Consider the following 20,000-nt stretch of genomic DNA (forward strand, 5'->3'; position numbering starts at 1 on the left):
TAATGATCATTATGAAGTACATGTAGCAGAGTCAGGTAATAACAACGTGTAGCTTTCACATTTTAGTTTATGCACAAATACAATTGCAAACGGCAGTCTCTCCAAGAGGGCTGAGAAGTTGACAACGGAGAATTTGTGGAGGAGGAGGAGGGGGAGGGGGGAGGGGGGGGAGATGGCTTCAGAGAAAGTTGAGCAAATAGATTGAGTGTAACTTCCTTGCGATTAACCTTTGTGAAACCTCTGCATTACTTTGACTAAGCGACAACGCTAAATTGTAAAAGAATCACCTTCAGTTGTTATTGAAAAAATTAATTCAGCCTTTTTGCTTCACATACACGGTAGTAATTACAACTGAAGCTCCATAAAAAAAAAATAAAAATAAACACGAGAAAGACTGACCTCCGGTTGTTTCACTCGACGGAATGGAATTGTAACAGTTATGAGCGCGTGAGGGATCCACTAAACGTTTTCTTTCCTATACAGAAAGGAGAAAATAATTAATACAACATTAGTTACCCAACAATACGCATTTTCCAGAGCTTTGAGCAACTTCGACTTGTTTCTAGTTTTAACGGTTGTTGCTGTTCTTGTTCTTGTTGTTTAAGCCTTTTAAAGTCCTGACGATTTGCAATTAACGAGAAATGACGTTACAGAGATTACACTTATTCTATAAGTGGGATACATTTTAGACAGTGCTCTGATAAACTCACCGCCCTCGATAACCAAATAAAACTAGTTGGGGGGTCGATTTTTGATGAGGGAGGAAAACCGGAGTAGCCGCAGAAAAATTCTTGGGTCAAGTCAATTTGACTCAGTCCACATACTGAGCAAAAGAAAATTTGATCAGACCTCGGTTGTTCAAAAGGTGGATAACGCTATCCAGCGGATAGAGCGGTTTTCAATTGAGTGTCAAAAGTAATTAGATAATTACTTTGGTTTATGATTACTTCACTCAGTGATTGGTTCAAAGTCCTCGCGCCATTTTTTCAACCAATCAGAACAGAAACCAAAACCAATCGTGGCTCACGCGTGCACATTTTCCCGCGCTTTGTGTCGGCTACGTGTAATTACTTCGAGTTTTGATTGGTTTGCCGGATTGTCTCAGTCCCTTTTGATTGGCCAAAGTAATTACTTTGGTTTTGGTTTTACGACACTCAATTGAAACTCGCTCTAAACACTAGCAAAAGCAATTGAGTCATCCAGTGGATAGTGATTTATCCAGGGGATAGTGCTATCCACTCTTCGAACAACGGGGGCCAGAACTACTGTAGAAGCAAATCTAAGTAAAGTTGCGGAAATACACGCAAAAATTTCCGACTGTTTTTTGTTTCATTGCTCTATTAAGTGGTGAGGGATTTCGAGGCAGGGCACAAAGACCGACAATCTACATGTAGCAGCATCGTTACGTTTGACATTCAATTGACCAAACCGCTCATTCCAGAAAAAAATTCGGGCCACAAGGTTTGGAAAACCACCGCACGGTAATATTTGCAGTGAGGAAAAGATCAATGGGCAACGGGGAGTTTTTCATTAGAGCATCTTTAGCTTGTTTCGAGAAGTACTGAACCTCATTCTCCTGGTGAACTAGAAGTCGTGTGGGGTTCAAGATCCATAACTTGCTTGGACTGAAACATGAAAGAGAGAAAGTCTATTCTTAAATACAGCAGACGTGGCTTGAGCCGCACAAGGAAACAAACGAAGTACTATGGAATTCTATAAGCGCTAGCACAGGTGACAAGTACAATGGGCCATTTCCGAGTTGCTGTTTGTCTCGCTTTCGAAATGAGTCTTGGTGCTCAACTACTGTAAGGGAAATGAGTTTGATTTGCATAAGAATACGCAACTCATTTCCATTTGAATGGTTGTGCACAGGGACTCGCTTTGAAGCTGAGGCATGTAGCAACTCGAAAATGGGCTATTAGGGTCCTGTTTTGTGCACCTTAGCCGACCGTAGAGAATAGCACACTCAATTTTCCTATTTAATGGTCCGCCAATACTAACTTTAAGTTCTTAAGAGAGCTTGATCGAGGAGATGACGTTAAAGGCCTTCTAGTTTATCAATGCGTGTGTCCGCCGCAGAATTAATATGCAGCACGAGAGTGTTGGGCTTTCATATAAAATAATAATAAATAATAATAATAATAATAATAATAATAATAACAACATCAACAACAATAATAAATATAATAATAATAATAATAATGATGATAATAATAATAATAATAATAATAATAATAATAATAATAGTCTTTTTTCATTCACAAGATAAAAACTACATATATTATGCCACAAAACTCCCAATTGAACAGTAAGTTACATTGTACACAATAATTACAGGGGTAATTATTTTTAAATATTTACAAAATACCAGTTTCAAATCTAGGTCATATTTAAAAATTAGGCGATTAAAATAAGAGCTCTTCACTCGATCCGTGTTTAATTTTGGCCGGTGACTAGATTTATGTCTTAGATTGTCCAGTTAAGTGCGGGGAACACTTTTACTTGGTTTTGATACAGAGCTTTGCAGCGTTGCGAAAAATTTTGCTTGATTCAGTCGACAAACACTGTGGAAACATGGCTTCAAAAATCAGTCCCAGAACGTCGGGTGATAGAATTCAAGCTCATCAGTGGAAAATGCGTTTCTTACATTGATATTGACTGAAAGACTCACCTTTTCCAGTCCCAGAGACAGCAGGTAAACCAAAGAGCCACGCCCAGTTCAAATACTCTAAAAATGATTTCTAGAGCGTTTCGACCTTCTATAGGCAAGCTAAAGGAGACAGAGGGGAAAACAACGGTTACATCAAGCACGTAATACAGAAAAATCCGTTGACTGAAGTGTTCAAGGATCCCTAGTGTTTTAATGCTGCGCGCACGCTGGGCACTAGTATGGCGCGTAAGACCTGAATTGCGCGTGTTTTTCTGTTTTTTGTGACATCTACGTGACCAAATTTGTAAAATTCTCGCATTCCCTTCGGTAAATCTTTTCAAAATTGGCTAATGCTAATGACTTAAATTGTAGACATGTATTTACACAATGATTGTTTTAAAAATGCGAATGTTCGCCATTGTTTTGAAAAGACCTCGTTTAAACAAAACCGCAAAAAACCCGACGTATCTTTCTAGACGACACACTTACAAAACCTTCAATGTGAAAAACTGTCTTCAAAATTCACTTTTGCTATAGGTTTTTTAGCGTTTTAGTACGGACGAGGAAGGAAAACCATTAGTCAGTGTGGATGACCCTTCCGAGTTGCACTAACCGGTCTTTCCACTGGTCTCCCATGATATCACCAAGAAGAAGTAATGAAGTGACTAGCTGCAAAATGCAAGAGAAAAGAACCCCTTTATTAGCCAAATAGCCTATACTCGTAAATGTGCCTTAATACTATAATAAACAATAGCCTCTGCTCTCACTGCCAAGAGGGAGGTCGGATAACTAAAACGTTGAGACAAAAATTTGGTTTACCAACGGAGTTGATAATGTGAATTTTTGTATACTACTTCCCCATCGACGCAGCACCACAGTTTCTTTAGAAACTACCCCCTTCATTAAAACGTTGACACGTTGTCTTTAAAACCTTAAACGACTGTGGCTATGTCAAGCTATTGTTTTGCAGATCATCGGATTACGGCAAAAACCGCACCAAAATGCGGACTAAATGATTCTTTCCACTTTAAACTAACAACATTCTTGTTTTGCGGCCTCTCCTCTCTACTATTTGGTACATTGTTTACATAAAAGAAAGATAATAATAATAATAATAATAATAATAATAATAATAATAATAATAATAAGACGAGAAGATTGATAAGTACCGTGACCTTGCCATTGAGATTACGGCTTTGTGGCGCTTGAAGAAAGCCCTCATAGTCCCAGTTGTAATAGGAGCGCCAGGTAGCATTACAGACAGACTTTAGGGATATTTGGCCGATATCCATGTAGGGCTGAAACCAGTAACGATGCAGAAAACTGTTCTGCTTGGTTCCGCAAGAATTCTACGAAGGGTCCTGGAAAGCTAAGGCAGCTTGTTGCTGCTTGCCCAGGACATACCAGTGCAACAAAATCCCTCCGAATTGCAAAGTCCCGGGTGCAAATTATCCTCTCAGAAAACAAGATTCTAAACGCTCATTCTACACAAAAAAGTAGGTTCTGGAGGTAATTTTGAGAGTTGAAAATACGTTTCCAACCGAAGGTTTCATCACGCCACGTGGAATACTAATATGATAACACACCAACTGAGACGCTAACCTTTATTTGACGTGTTGCCATAAAAACCATCCAGATGTTTTTGTTTGGCTCTAAAGAAGCTCTCTTTCAGAAAATTTTTCGCGATTTCGACTAAAATTCTCTCTTTTTCACCCTCCTGCATTTACTATTATTTCAGTCTCGCTCGAAGGCGATCTTCGGCAAATCAGAGAATGTCATTTCAACCGATTCCAATAAAAACTGGCCAGTGATTAGCTAAGTGCCATATCGCGTTACTGACCAAGTTTCGTGTCGATCGGAAATGCCTCCGGTTTTTTCCGAAATTTTCCGAATGATTAATCGGCATGCTGGATGCTATTGTGACGTTAGCTAGTGTGCGCGCAGGTTTGGAAACGACACACAACCTCTTTTCTCATGCACAGGCCACCCACGAACACACAGAACACCCAACCACTTTAGGACACATTTGACAAATCTCAAATGATAGAGTAATAGTACATGTAGCTGGTTTAAAGCATAAAGAGGTAACTGAACCAATGCTCTACAACTGAACAATCACTGACATTCGGCATTTACACTATCAACTAAGGTTTGATAGAACGTTATGACGTTTTCATTGCAACGCTGAGAAACAATTTTCGTCTCAGTTCAGCTCAAAACGCAACTTTTTTGTTGCATGGGGACCGGCAAGTTGTTACTGGGGGGTACCCTTGCGATGGACTGGCATCCCATCCAGGGGAGAGTACAAATACGCCTAGTCGCTTAATAATGTCACGTACACCGGAATGTGCTCGGGCAAGATAAGCCAAGTAGCTTAAAAACAGACTATACATTTTATCTTTAACCTTTACCTGGGCTGTCAGGAGTGTGTCAGGAGTCTGTTGGCAATTTGTCAGTACAGTACCATGTCATTAATTTGTCATTCAACACACTTGGATGACAGTTGACCGTCAGTAGATGGTTGAGAGCCGTTTTTTTCTTTTTATAATCCTTAACGGCATTTGATATGAATAATAATTTTCATTGTAGCATTGAGAAACAATGCAAAACTGAGATTTAGTTCTCCTTCAGATTTAAGTACAATAGATTTGATTACTTAAGAAGGGCGAGTTTCAGTTATCTTAAGATTTACAATTATAATAAGTTACTAAACTAACAACGACATATAAAGGAAGGACGGGTTTTGGGGAGCACTTATTGGGAGCATCATTCTTCGATCAACCCATATAAATGGAAGGAAGAGATGGCTATAAAATTTACGTGTCCCTTCTTATCTGTGCTTTAAGAAAAGCAAAACAAACCTGCAGGGATGCCTGGGAAAAAAGACCAAAACGTGACATGGTAGCTTGAATTGCATCAACATTTGGAGATTGCGAATCTCTTGTAATAAATGCTCCACGAACCTAAACAAACATGAGCTTGTATTAATTTGTAATTGTTACAAGTTTAAGATGTAGCATAAACAGTTGTCATGAAAAATTGCAAAAATTGTGTTCTTTTTGGAAATTACCATGGATGATGAGATTGATCATCAAGTTCTCTTTTTTCTTTAAAGAAAGTTAATAAGCACAATATTTTTTTGAGGGGTAGCACTACCTGTTGCATCTCCTTGTTTTTTTTTTTTTTTTTGACAATTCAATTCATGGCCATTGTGGACGTACAGTTTGAGTACATGTATCTTCAGCATGAAAAAAAGCAGTGCCATAACTTACTGCATGGCCCGAGAAAATGAGGTTTGTAAAAGGCACATGGATATAATTGCCATGTATTTAACATGATATTTGTTGTACGTATTGCATTAGCTATAATACCACACAGTTATTAGCTGTTCCCAATTATAATTAGGATTAGGGTTACCTACATTGATGTAATTCAATTTTTTCCTTTATTCATTTGTTTATTCAGTCAGTGCTTGCCTGCCTGCCTTCCCACTCATTTGTTTATTTATTCAGTCAAAAATTAGTTATTCAAGAATGAAAGAAAGCTTTCCATGATACCCAAAAATATTACTTTGTTCATGTACCTTGTAAAAGAGCTCAACTCCATATATAAGAAAAAATGTGAGCACCAAGAACATCAGAGCCACAAAAAAGCCAATGAAAATATTAGATAAAAGAACCTTAAAAGAAAAAAAAAAGACATGCTGTATCAGAGCAAACTAAAGTGTTGCCAATATGTACATGTACTGTACATACTTGATGACAAACATTTACTCAAATGGTGCAAAAGCCAATTTATGGTTCCCAGCCTGGAGCTTGGAATGTACCACACCTTTCTACATAAATTACATGTATTATACTGGTTACAACATGTAATTAAACATGAAAATAGTTTAATGCTGTGTGCTAATAAATACTTTAAACAATGTCACTTTAAGTTTACATCTCTTACATCCAATAACCAATCCGTCCACTACACTGTGTGAAAAGAGTTGAGTAGAATATTTAGAGAGGAAGAGATCACTGCAATGTTTCCTGCTCTCATAAGTAAACAAATTTTACCTAAGAAATTTGCCTCGAGCAGGAAGCCATGTGGAGTATTAATTATTATTTGTCTTGACCATGATCCCAGCAGCCAAGCCAAGCTATAAAGCTCTAGTACACGTACCTGATGTGCCACTGGCTTTAAATTTATGGGTTGAATGTAACATAATTTATCATTCTTAAAGGACGGTGCCTACTAATTAAGGATATTTTTGCCCCGGTGTGTGATTATGCAGGAAATGTAGATCTTAACAAGTGTTATTGAAATCCAAAAAGAAAATTGGGGGTAGCCACGCATTTTTCAAAGATAATTCATGAATAATATTTGTAAAAAGCTTTAAAATACAAAGCAATGTATGGCGTTCTTTCTCAAATTGAAGCTTAATTATCTCTCAAAAATGCATGGTTACCCCTAATTTTCTTTTTGGATACTAAGAGTACTTACTAAGATCTACTTTCTCCGGATAGATTTAAACCGCGCAAAAATATCCCTGTATAAGTAAGCATCGGCGGTAGGAAATCCGTGTAACTGGAGATGCGCAGAACGTATGCGCAAGAACAATAGTAGGCACCATCCTTTAAACATAAACATACAGTGTACTCTCTTTCAAGAGGAAAACATTATACACAAGAAACCAACCTTTGTTTTTTCATCTGTAACCTCTGTTGTAATAAGGTGGGCCACAAAGACAACGTAAATAAATATGTTAAATGCGATACATGCTAACGTAGATTTGTTTAGGAAGCAAGGCCTATCTAGCCGTAATCCAGCTACATGAAAGGTCTGTAATAAGAAAAAAACAGAAACTATTGTATAGTGCTTCTGTATCAAGCATTTAGCTCCATGGATTCCATAAGTCAGACATGACATTAATGGAGGGGACATAGCCTTTGAATGCTGAACCCATTGATACCTCAAACGCCCTGGGACGTCTCCAGTTGACGAGTAAAATCATCTGGTGTTAGACCGAGCAAAATTCATCAAGTCTCACTCCCAGTGGCACCTTACCCCATTTAATTCAAGAAAATTTTACTTTTCTGTCCATGGGGAACCCCCCTCAGTGACAAAACGGTCAATAATGACTACTGCAGGTCCACTCAGAAGCTTGTACATGTACAGCATATCCCTTATAACTTTTTCCCTCCATTTTACACTAACACCAGATAATTTTGCTGGTCACTGGCAAACCTGTCACAAAAGGGTTACACAAGTTTTTAAGATGATCAGGGGCTGCAGAGTTCGTTTGAAAGTAGGGGGGCCAGGTCTTCGTATACTGTATGTATGAGTATTGTAAATTACTAAGTCTTTGATCAAGCCAAAAACAACACTGTAACAAAAAAAGGTGGGGGGGGGGGGGGGGTGCTATACCCCAGCCCCTTCCTCTCCGCGGCCCCTGATGACAGTTGGATTCTTGTCACATTAATTTTTCAGTATTTTTTTGTCGGCCATGACAAACCCATAAAGTTAGTAAAAAAATTAATAGTAATTATTATTTGGGTACTGTACCTTAAAGTTTTAACATTTAAAAATCCAGTGGAAAGTTTAAAGGGCTGGATTTACTACTAACTACTGGGTTGGCAGTATGGCAAACCCAGTCAGGGTCTGCGTTTAGTTTGTTTGTTTTATTTTTTTTTATTTTTTTTTTCCGTGTCGGTAGATGTCTTGCCTGTCACTCCGCTGCTAAGTGGTGTCTTTGTGCATAGAGTCTTCTGCGCGTATTTTCTTAGGATCAAGAGGGTAGTGGGAAATACGTAGATCTCTCTGGTGGGCACAGTAGAACGATTAACTTAACTGGCAATGGCATCGAAAGTCATGTAACGCGAATAGTGTTTTAGTGGATCCTTGAACAAAATATACCCTTATGAAGCTCAATAATGGCAAGTCAATTGGATATACAGGCGGTGGAATCTTTAATAAAAGCGACCAGTAATGGACTTCGACAACAATCTATCGCACGTCAAGCCGAAATCAAAATGAGCTGTTATGCTGTTATGTAGAACACTATTATGGAAAATTCTCTGGTAACTTATGGGTTCAACAAAGACAGAGAATGAATCGAACACCCTACGTGGATCTGTGATCAACTATGCACAGTCTTCAGAAAAAACATAATTGGAAATGTGACAGCCAAGAATTATTTGAAAGAAAGCTTGTCGTCTATTTTGTGCCTCATTATTCAAGGAAAGGTTCTTTATGGAAAGGGTTTGATCCTGAAATTTAGTTTGTTGCAATATTGCGCATATTTGACACGATTGAGTTTCTTCTCTTCACGCACGTAATGAAATAGAAGGGGTTTTGCCACTCATAGCAAATATGTTGTTTGCTTCAAAAACTTGTTTGCTGGAAAAGGTGGCCTTTATGAATTCATCATGTTTTATGATATGCAAGCTTAACTGGATAGTTTTTATAGCAATAGAAAAAGCATTTTTTTGTTATTCAAGGAAAAAGTTCTTCAGGAAACCTGAAGTACATGGTAATTTGACACGATTGAGTTTCTTGTCTTCACGCAAGCAATGAAATAGGAAGAGGTTTTCGCCTCTAAGAGCAAATATGTTGTTTGTTTCAATAAATTTTTCGCTGGAAAAGGATTCTGTGGTATTTTCTGCCTTTGTGAATTATAATATTATGTTGTGTATTGAATTTTCGAGCTCAAGGTTGAAATGTGATATGGGACAATTTTTTTTAGTATTGCTCTGTAAGCAGGAAGGGTTGGAAGCATGCTTGAGTTTCAACAAAATGAGCCCCAAAATCAGTAAAAAATTGTGATGCAGATGAATAATAAAGTAGCTGCTATTTCCAAAATGATGGAATTACCTGGCGATAAATAACGTCGCACGTGTCTTGGGGAGTGCATAAACAAATTGTCAACCTCAAGAGTTGGGCGATTGTGATCTTTGTTTTGACTTCACTCATTTCATTGTCAAACTTTATAACACTTGACAGAAAAAGAAACTTACAAAAACCCGGTATCTTGCCATCATTTGACAGATGCTTCACTGTTTGGCGAGTAAACATGCCGCGGTAACTTAATCACGGCGCCCGCTGAATTCCGGCCATGTCACTTTCAATTTTGCGATTTATTTGAACGTAGCAAAAATCTCCCAAAATGTTTGTCGCTGATCATAACTTTTTATATTTATATTCACGGTTCAAAATTAATGTTGTTTTCATGTTGTAAATATTTTTTCTCGATCGACCGTCCCAGAAACTTCCTTCTGCTCTTTCTAAAAACTGTGTATCAATAGTTATTTACTTTTGAATCAATATTTGTTTTGCATAAAGCAAGCTAACAAAATCTGTACCTTGATGAGTTCGCATTTGTTAGCGTTAACAGTATTTTCGGTCCAATGCTTCTGTTTTATGTGGGGTATATTGTTTTCGTCTCCCATCCTGATTCTAACCCCGCCTGACAGGGGTAAACTTCAGTGAACTTTAGTATTACAAAGCTGTCAGATGCTCAGAAGGCACATTTAAACTTGTGGTGAAAAGAACTTGTGAGGGAACTTGAAAATTATCAACATGTCAGCCCAGGAGCCAATGTTTAGAACTCGCTTCTCTTTTATTTGTTATTCTTCAGAGCCTGGAATGCTGTAGTTCAATACCACACAATTGAGTGCCTTCTGATTTTCTGTAACACGTACCACAGGCAACCCAGTGTATGCTTCACGGAAGCATCTCGTTAAAAATAAAAATTAATGCAGTATAACAAAAAGAATTCTTCTAATCTTGCTACACATTTTTTTCAAATACATGTACATCTCGCTTTATTATGCATGTTGCCTTCCTTCTCATAAAAAGACTCTTTGACAGTGAAAGTTCAGAATCAGCTGTCCCAACTTACCTCAGCCCAGAAACAAATGATTACTGAGAAGCCAGAAATAATTACTGGATAATAAGCATTGAAGAGATTCACTCCCAAGGTGTCTGGCAAATACCTCTAAAAAGGAAAAAAGGAAAAAACTTGTCGTATTAGATCACTGTTGTTAAGGGTTGACACATGAGCATTGGATTATTACATGTAATTCTTAAAAAAAATCAATTGTTTACACAGCCCTCCCTTCTTTAATCAAGGCAGACAGCCTTGTTAGAGCAGTCTAATAAAGAACATATTTGAAGAAGAAAAAAAGTTGATAGTAGAACATGAATTTTTTTGGAAAACAGTTCCGTACTGAGTGTATTTTGGCCAAGGCGAGGACTTCAAGCTAACCATGGAACTGTCCCAAAAAGTGCACTATTCCTACAATCAGGCAATAAAAAATGGTGTAAATGAAGCAATACTGCTTATGTGTCTACTGAATAAAAGAAGCTTTATTTTCAAAATAAAATTTTGTGTCTTTCAAGTAATCAAGACTAATTCTGTATGAAGGTGATTCGAATTTTTAACACGCAACCAGTAAAATGCCCCATTTTAAGAGCCTGCTGACGCGTAAACAAGCACGGTGACCCCATTTTTTTATTGCATTTTTAGATGTTCATATCATGAATGTTAATTATGCCAAGTTTCCAAAAAAGTTTGATAGTAGAACAATTTCAAGGGAATTACCTTAAGTGAAATGTAAATACCTCACCTGGATAGAATAATATAATCCTCTTGTACCACAGGCAACTATCATACAGATATAAAGAGTCTTCTGTACTGTTAATCGACAAGCTTTCACTAAACTGGGCCTCTTTAATTTTTTAAACTCGGACCTCACACACAAAACCTGAAGAAAAAAGACAAAGGGCAAAGTGAGCACTCAACATTATAATTCACATGGTACACTGGAAAAGACATACATAGATATACATTCTCTGAATACCCTGAAAGACGAACCTGTTATAGCAATTTAATAATTATTTATTACTTTCGACACAAGTACATTGTACAGGTATTTCGTTATTTATAAACACAGGGATGCAGCTAAGATTTTGTAAAGACCATAATGTGCACTTAACAGGCGGTAGGCCCAGTTGGACATGCCTCTGGCATGTCCCTTCAGGCGGGGGTCCGGGGGCATGCTTCCCTGAAAATTTTTTAAATTTAGACTCTCGTAAATGCGTTTTCTTCAATTTTAGAAGGTAAATTCAAGGCCATTTGTGATCTTTTCAGACAATTTCTTGTTGCCTTTTTAATGAAAAAATGTCACTTTGTTTGAACACATGCTCTCGGTGTTTCATGCTGATTCTGTCGTAGTAACAGTGCTTTCTTTGAATTTTCTCTGCCTCCACTGTCGCTGAGACAATGGAGGCAGAGAAGAGAGACCCTGGGAACGAGGTTGTTGACCTGAACCACCCATAACTGGTATTTTACTCTGTCTGATGCCAGACGATTTTACTTGTCAATGGGGAACCCTGGGAGTCAATGGGTTAATAACCTTCCAAATTTACATTACAACTTTTTGTTACTTCCCTTGAACACAGCCTCTTTAACAAACTAGTACTGTATTACCCATGCAATAATTATCTAGGCTTGTGGTGATGCGGTAATGTTTGTTTTTGATGATTGGGAAAAAACTGAGAACACAGAGAAAAAACCTGATATGTAGGGAAGAAGGGAGTAGAGTAGAGAACCAAAAAACTCAACACACATGACATCCAGCCTGGGAATCAAACACAGGTTACTTGGGTGAAAATTAAGCAATAGTCATTGTCCTCAGAACTAAGGCAGCCCACTGCCCCTCTAAAAACCCCACAATTTGATTCTGAATTTTTCTTCTTGTTTACAAATTAATTTTATCTTATAATTAACATGCAAACGCTCACTAGACGAATTCATCATTCATACCAGTTGAATGGAAGACACAGCACACACAAAGAAGAACACAGCACCAAAACCAATAAAATAACCAGGGTTTGTGTCACTGCAGGCTCCTCCACTGTACTTCACCTACAAGACCCCAAGCAATAAATTAAAACATGCGTTTTTTAATGGGAAGTACAAACTACAAAAAAAATAATCATTCAGTTGATTCAGCTTGAGTCAGGGCTCAACAGACCAGGTCAATTCTCAGGTGAAATGGACTCTCAATGTACACATGTAATAAATATTGTTTTTTAATAATTATTTAACTTAATCAAAGTCAAATGTCAAATGGAATGGACCGTTTCAGTTCGGTGCTACCGGAATATTTGGGACCACCTCTGGAGGTGGTACTCTTTGACCTGTCGGTTCAGTCCGACCGAAACGTGCCATTCCATTTACAAAAATTGTCGTTTCCAGTCCCATTTCATTGTGATGTAACCGAAATTTCAGTTGAAACAAAAATGGAACACTTCGGCCCGGTTGGAAATTGACTTTGGATGAAAAGTTTCATTGCATCTTTCCTTGGTTGGTTCCACTGGTCTCCCACCTAATGGTCAGGCATAATAGAAAGCACCCTAAATTTACATATTTTCCCCAAATGATAAGAGAGTGCAAAGCTTTACCTAATGAAGCAGTTAGTGACCCTTCCATGTAAGCATTTGTTGTTGAGTACTTTTAATCTACATCTCATGTTTCATAATCATTCTTCTTTAACAATTTTTATATTTGCATTTACTGTAACTGATTTGCGAGAATCATCATTTTTGATGGAGGCAAATGAATGGCCATTGATAGATAATACTCCTGCGTCATCTTTAACTCCACCTCCCTCACAAACAGTCACTGAATTGCCATAAACCTTCTCAGCATACATGTATGCTACTACAAGGCAAACTTTTTCTTTTTTAAACAGACATTGGCTGATAGATCCCCTATCAACTTTCTCATGTTTTTCACTAACTCTTGATATTGAGGGTACTCAATACACTGTAAGTGAGCAGAACTTTCCTTTTGGCAAATTTTTGAAAAACAAAAGTCTCCTGAAGGCAGATACAGTGATACTCTTGTAAAACTAAGGGGTTACACTGTCTTTTATTTCAGTTTGCAAACTTGGTTAAAATCTCCCAGTATGGACAAGGAACACATCAACAATAAAGCGAGCTGAAACCACTTTTGCAGCTCTGAGAAAAAATGGCTGACAAAAGCCATTTTGGACTGGAATTGTCCAAGGCAGAAATTGATGCTTCAATGGAAGAGTTGTCTAGGAGTTTCTAATAAAACAATTATTCTACACAGGCTTGCTGGATATAAAATGATTATAACAAACTAGGTGCTACATGCCTCGTTGGTTATCTATCACCTCATATCCAGCATGCCCTCATAAAATAATAATGTTGTTAAATATCTCAAAGGAAAAAATAACAGATTCCCATTTTTGGATATTTTAGGGTATTTTGAAGAATACCAATAAAAATCCCAAATTTGGCAAAGTGAGACAAGTCCCAACCAGGGAATTCCCAACCAAGTTCCCTGATTGGGACTTGTCTCACTCTTCCAAATTTGGGATTTTTGTTGGTATTCTTTTAATACCCTAAAATAGCCAAAAATGGGAATCTGTTATTTTTTCCTGTGGATCTTCATCAAGCCAAAATGCTAATCAGTTGTGGGAACCAGAGGCAATCTACAGGCAAACATACTAAGCATAGTTCTTCAGTTGTTAAAAGCTAACCATAAGAAACTTTAATAAACTGGCAACTTACATGTACATTGGCCAGGTACAATGTACAGTATATCCAGGTTTGATTATATCAAGGCTGTTTCTATAATTTTCACGAATGTGATTACAATCAACAATATTGTTCATTGTGAGGACGATTTCCATATAATCATATTACATAAAAGCTTGGTTAAGCACAGGTTCCACTGAACCATAACACGTTGAGTTAATTGTTCACTGATTTAAGCCTGCTTCTCCTTCTTTCCTTTTATCACATGTTTTCAGAACTTAAATAAAGGCGAAAAAATCTCTGATTTGGCATCTGCTAATTAAGGAATACGCGTGAACCCCAAATGACTGGTCCTTCTACCAAATAAAGTTGTTGATTGGTAAAACGAGAAAACAAATGAACCGCAGAAAAATTTCCCTGAGAAGGCAAATGCTGAAAATTTTAATCCCAATTGCAATTGGCTCTGAACGCCTTTAAAACGAATCCAGGATTTCTTGTTCATATTCAAGCTAACCTCAACGATGTCAGTTTCGTCTTAAAATAAGTAAAGAAGTCCTTCAACCAAAACACGATCGTTATAATCTTCGTCGAGGTGGTTCAAAAATAAACCTTTCGACAAGCGATAAACAATTAAGCTGATATTTGTTTCGAAGTCATCGCTAGCAAATAAATAAACGACCCGAACTTTAAAAATAATTATTACATAATCAAATGTATACTAGGTCATTCAAATTCACTACGATATAAACGTTTGGCATCGATGAAAGTGTACTACTCTTTCTGGCAAGCGAGTACCCAGGTCACTATTTACCTCGCAAATACATGATCCCTTCACGCAGGATCCATGGCCACTACAATCGCTTGGACAATTTACTGAGCTTGCATCATCCATTTTCATTAATAAAAGGTTCATGTTGTTTGAGTTTGCTGTGTTGGCTATCTCCGTTTAACAGTTTTTTTCGCAATCATGGCCTAACAATTCTACGTGTACGTGACTTTCTTCGACTTTCTAATATGGTATGACACAAGTGTGTTGACGTCTTAGAAAAGTTCACAAGGAGACTGGGGAGGGTCAGAGGAGAGGCCTGGGACGGGACTATACCCTATATCTGCAATTACAATCCATGAAATATTTTCGCTCGCGCGCGATTGGTCTAAACGCGTCACGTGGGCGAATATTCTCCAGCTAAAACTGATATTCCCCAATTTTTAAAACCGACTTCAAGGATTCAAGTCTCCCATTAAACTTAATGTTAGGATGGCAGAACGGTTTGCTTTCGTAACAGAAGAAGATATAAACCTGCTGGTCGATAGAGCGGTACCAGCCCAAAAAATCCACTTCATACGCTGTTAACGTTTTTGACGATAAGCTGTTTTTAAATCGTATCCGCCACTTGTGAATCGCACCTACGTTCGAGGCACTATTTTATGGCGGGATCACGCCAAGACCCTGTAGATTTTTAGACTTTTATCCGTACTAGCTGCTCGATAAGTCGTTGAACTAGTCGACTGAAAGAAAAATATTACACAAGTAGATTAATGTTTTAGAATGCCGAAGATAGGCTAAAAAGGAATGGAACTGATTTCGTGAATATATACTTACAATTTGTATCTTCTAATCTACACGATCTTATGGTTTGATTTCTTCTGTTGACTGTCTTTAACGTTCTTGATCGGAGGTAAGTAAAAAAGCGATTTGCGCGTTTGCAGTACAGTGTCGATTTATATATTTCTGAATTTCTAATTAGTAGTCACCTTTCAACTCACGCAAACTTGCTGTGATAAATAAATTGCAAGAATAGTTGCATACATTAAACCAGTAAGCGAAAGAACTTAACGCGCGAAGTGCGAATCACTCCGCCCCAGTGCGGAAATTAGAAGTTACCTCTAATTGAGCAACGACTTAAACATAATCGGTATTCATTGACTCGAGATGTCACAAATAACGTAATGTCTATTACATAATGCTGGTCTATGTATTCCCTTGATTAAGAAAGGTTCGCATTTAATTCGTCTTTTGTTGCTAAAAGACACAGCTTGTGAATCGGCCTGTCGTATTCACCGTCCTGAGTCTTTATTCTTGTCTTCCTAACCAAACCATCGTTTCCTGGGTATGTTGCAATGACTCGCGCCATCTTCCATTGGGATCTTTTGTGATTTGGGTCTATCTCTAGAACTAAGTCGTCGACTTGAAGGTTTTCTCTGGTGCGAAACCACTTATTTCGTGGAAGTAGATTTGGCGCAAAGTATCTCATCCAGCATCTCCAAAATTCGTTCACGCGATTTTCTGTACTTCTTAAGAGATGTCTTGGGTTGATCCTTTCTTCTGGTTCTGGTTGAGGAATTGAAAGATGATGTCCTATTAGAATATTATTTGGAGTAATTGGCGGGCTTTCCCATATGCTGTCAGAACTTGGGTATAAAGGACGTCCATTGATGACGTAGGTTGTCTCCGCGAGAAATGTTCTCCATTGCTCTTCGGTAAAGGCTTGATTCTTGCATGTAGCGTTCAGACTTTGTCTGACTGACTTGATGAGGGTTTCCACGACGCCATTTTGATGACTGGCATGAGGGGTATTCCATTTCCATTTAAAATCGCACGAGAAATCTTCAGATGGAACACCTTCAATCTTGGGGACGTTCCAACTCTGCATTATTTCCTTTAAGTACCCTTGTGCGCCTACAAAATTTGTCCCGCAGTCGGACCAGCAAATGCACGGGTGACCACGCAAACTCGCGAAACGACGGAATGCCATCAAGAAAGCGTCAGACGTTTTGTCGGTCACAAGTTCTAAGTGGACAGCTCTTGTTGTCATGCAGGTGAAAATGATTACTTGGGCCTCCTTGAGCGTTTTACGATTAAGCTTGATGTGCAATGGTCCAAACATGTCCATGGCGGTGTTGAAGAACGGCGGGGTGCCTACTGCAACTCGCAAGGATGGGATTTGTCCCATGAGTTGTTCCAATGGCTTCTTTCGGAGCTTCCTACAAGTAATGCACTTTGTTGTGAGTGCTTTGGACATACCACGAACTCCAATGATCCAGTACTTTCTCCTTGCCTCGTTAATTAGGCTTTTGTACCCACAGTGTCCGCGTCTTTCATGGAGGTCACGTAATAGCAAGATGACAAGAGGGTGATCGCGTGGAAGGATAACTGGGTTTCTTAATTCTTGTGGCAGCGATCTGACATCTTGGAGTCGTCCATGAGCTCGAAGTAATCCGTTTTCGTCCAGCTTCGGAGTTAATTTCTTGTCAATGACAGAGGGATCTAGGTGTGCCTGACTCCACTTGAATAGCTGTTTCTCCGAGCCTTGCAATTCTTGAACAGTGATAGAACCTGTCTTAACATTCTTTTTTCTCGCATTCTAAATAAATCGGCGAACGTAAGCGAGTGTTCTCCGTATCTTTGAAAATGTAGAACAGGTATTCAACAGTTGATGAAAAACGGGGTTAGTATCTTCTTCAGACTTATCCAGATCAACTTTGATTTGAAATTCCGCTATGGCTGCTTCGTGTTGCATTGGCGTTTTAGTCTTCTCGATTTTCACTTCCATCAAGACACCAGCTTTTGCTGTAGGTTCGATGGGGGCTCTAGCTTCAAATTTAGGCCATTGTCCTTCGGGTAACTGCAGGAAAGAGGGTCCCTTTATCCGGTCTTCGAGTTGTGATGGCTCTATTCCTCTAGTGAGAATGTCGGCTGGATTGAACTTTGACCTGATGTATCGGAAGTCTTCCACCCCAACAGTTTCTTGGATTTCTGCTACTCGACTTGATACGAAAGGTTTGAATTGACGTGATGGGGTCTTAATCCAAGAAAGGACAGTAGAAGAGTCCACCCAGAAGATCCTCTTGCTGTCTTGGATGTTCGCAAACTGTAGAGACTTTCTGCAAGTTTCATATATCCTTGCAAGTGTTAAACAGCCCATGAGCTCCAGTCTCGGAATCGTTTTTCTCGTTAGTGGGGCTACGAAGGACTTGACTAAAACAGGAACGCACTTGTAACTTCCGTTCTTTAACTCCCATCGGAGGAAAATGACCGCTCCGTAAGCTTTTTCGCCACCATCACAGAATCCATGAATTTGCGGTACCCCAATCGCGTGGCTTGGTTTTAACTTGCGATCGACTGTTAAGAGGTGATTCATGGCTTGCAAATTCTCCATCCACTTGCTCTTGACTGCTGTAGGTAAGGTTTCGTCCCAATTGTAGCCTGAATGCCATAAGTCCTGCAAGTCGATCCTAAATTTAATAGCTACAGGCATCACAAGACCGATTGGGTCCCACAATTGTCCAATAAGACCCAGGCAACGTCTCTTTGTCAAAAGGTCCATCTGGTCGAGTTTGTTCCTTTTCAGGGAAAACTTGTCTGTTTGTTTATCCCATCTTAGACCAAGAAGATCTGCCCAGCGTTCACCGTTGGACTGGTCAATCTCCGCACGGTTTGAATGCCAAGCTTTTATCTGGAAATGACCTTTCTTAAGAATGGCGTCAATGTCGCTGATAATCTGTTTTGCTTCCGTTGTAGTTGCTTTGGAACTTCCGATGTCATCCACGTACATATGGTCTTGAAGTTCTTTTGATGCTTCTGGAAACTCGGCTTGAGATATCTTTGCTAGTGTGTTGATGGAATTCGTTGCTGTGTCGGGAGCTGGCTTATCTCCAAAGTTCAACCTGAGCCATTGGTATACTGTTGGCGAGTTGCTAATCTTACTCCTCCAAAGGAACCTGTGGAAAACCTGGTCGTCGGGATGAACCAAGATTTGATTGAACATTTTGCGTATATCACCGGTAAAGGCTACTTCGTTCCATCTCCATGCTGCCAAAACATCCAGGAGACTGTTGGTGTAGTCTGGCCCTTTCCGTTGTGACCTTTCGAAGATGAGTCAAAGACAAGTCGAACTTTTGTCGTTCTTTCCGGTGTGAACACGGCTTGTAAGGGTAAGTACCATTCAGGCTTGCTATGATCAATCTGGTCAGGAGAGACTTGAATCACGTAGTCCTGCTCTAGAAGCTTTTGGACTTCCTCATTGACAACATCGAGACACCCCTTTTTCTGGAATGACCTCTCCGTGGAAAACAGCCTTTTCAGTGCGATGCCATATTTACTTTGTTTGGGAGGGCCCGCTTCCGTCCAGGGCATCTTAACTTGTATTCTTCCGTCAACCAGGGTAGTTGAGGCTGCGAGGGACTTAACGAACTTGCTTTCGCGTATCTCGTTTTCGCTACACGTACAAAGGTTGGTCGGTTTGACGCCAAGGAGGTCTTGGTGAAGAAGTTCTTTGATGTCGTCTACGACATTTGCTGTTCTGATTTCAACCGACTGAATTTCTGAAGTAGTAGAGTTGTTCTTTTCAAACTGTCCCATAACGTACCAACCAAAACAGTTTCGTTTCGCAACAGGTTCCCCTGGTTCTCCGGACACTGTGTGGATATCAATGAAGGCTTCTACAAAGTCTGTACCGACAAGGAGATCTATGGCGCCACCCGAAAGGTGTAGTTTATCACAAACGTGCTTGAGATGAGGGTAGTGTCGCACTAATTCTTTGGAAAGTGTTTTTGCTTTACTGCAGGGCCTTGTAACAGTGTACACTTGAAGGGTCTTCTTAATATCCTCGTCAGCAGGTGAGGCAACAGTGATGTCGATTATCTGTGAGGCTTCACTTTTCTTCTTCCCACCAGCCAAATTCATGGTCAGATGTGTTGCTGATCCACTCAACCCAAGTAGTCTGGCTGCATTCTTTGAGAGAAGACTGGTATTGGATCCAGAGTCTAACATCGCAAGGACTTCAACAAATTC

General features: G+C 39.1%; 3 protein-coding genes across 3 annotated transcripts in view; all 3 read right to left on the reverse strand.

Annotated features, from left to right (window-relative positions):
* LOC137993052 (uncharacterized) overlaps positions 1 to 15,227 on the reverse strand; it is a 24,914-nt gene extending 9,687 nt beyond the window's left edge. Inside the window, exons 1-11 of the mRNA XM_068838706.1 lie at positions 15,018 to 15,227; positions 12,462 to 12,563; positions 11,263 to 11,400; positions 10,536 to 10,631; positions 7,334 to 7,477; positions 6,234 to 6,329; positions 5,512 to 5,613; positions 3,264 to 3,319; positions 2,672 to 2,770; positions 1,568 to 1,625; positions 400 to 475 (exon numbers count right to left, since the gene is read on the reverse strand). Of these exons, the coding sequence (XP_068694807.1) occupies positions 400 to 475; positions 1,568 to 1,625; positions 2,672 to 2,770; positions 3,264 to 3,319; positions 5,512 to 5,613; positions 6,234 to 6,329; positions 7,334 to 7,477; positions 10,536 to 10,631; positions 11,263 to 11,400; positions 12,462 to 12,563; positions 15,018 to 15,119 (1,069 nt within the window). The 5' untranslated portion in view covers positions 15,120 to 15,227. The remainder of the gene's footprint in view (positions 1 to 399; positions 476 to 1,567; positions 1,626 to 2,671; positions 2,771 to 3,263; positions 3,320 to 5,511; positions 5,614 to 6,233; positions 6,330 to 7,333; positions 7,478 to 10,535; positions 10,632 to 11,262; positions 11,401 to 12,461; positions 12,564 to 15,017) is intronic.
* Positions 15,228 to 16,194: 967 nt separating this feature from the next.
* On the reverse strand, positions 16,195 to 18,975 carry LOC137991645 (uncharacterized). The gene is made up of 2 exons (XM_068836699.1): positions 17,653 to 18,975; positions 16,195 to 17,571 (listed from the first exon to the last, which is right to left on the reverse strand). The coding sequence occupies exons 1-2, from the start codon at positions 18,973 to 18,975 to the stop codon at positions 16,195 to 16,197; spliced, it is 2,700 nt and encodes an 899-aa protein (XP_068692800.1).
* Positions 18,976 to 18,998: 23 nt separating this feature from the next.
* Positions 18,999 to 20,000, reverse strand: part of LOC137991646 (uncharacterized) — a 2,061-nt gene continuing 1,059 nt past the window's right edge. Inside the window, exon 1 of the mRNA XM_068836700.1 lies at positions 18,999 to 20,000. This exon is cut by the window's right edge and continues 1,059 nt beyond it. Coding sequence (XP_068692801.1) covers positions 18,999 to 20,000 — 1,002 coding nt within the window.

The sequence above is a fragment of the Montipora foliosa genome, chromosome 2 (genome assembly GCF_036669935.1).
Source record: "Montipora foliosa isolate CH-2021 chromosome 2, ASM3666993v2, whole genome shotgun sequence".
NCBI classification, from domain to species: Eukaryota; Metazoa; Cnidaria; class Anthozoa; order Scleractinia; family Acroporidae; genus Montipora; species Montipora foliosa.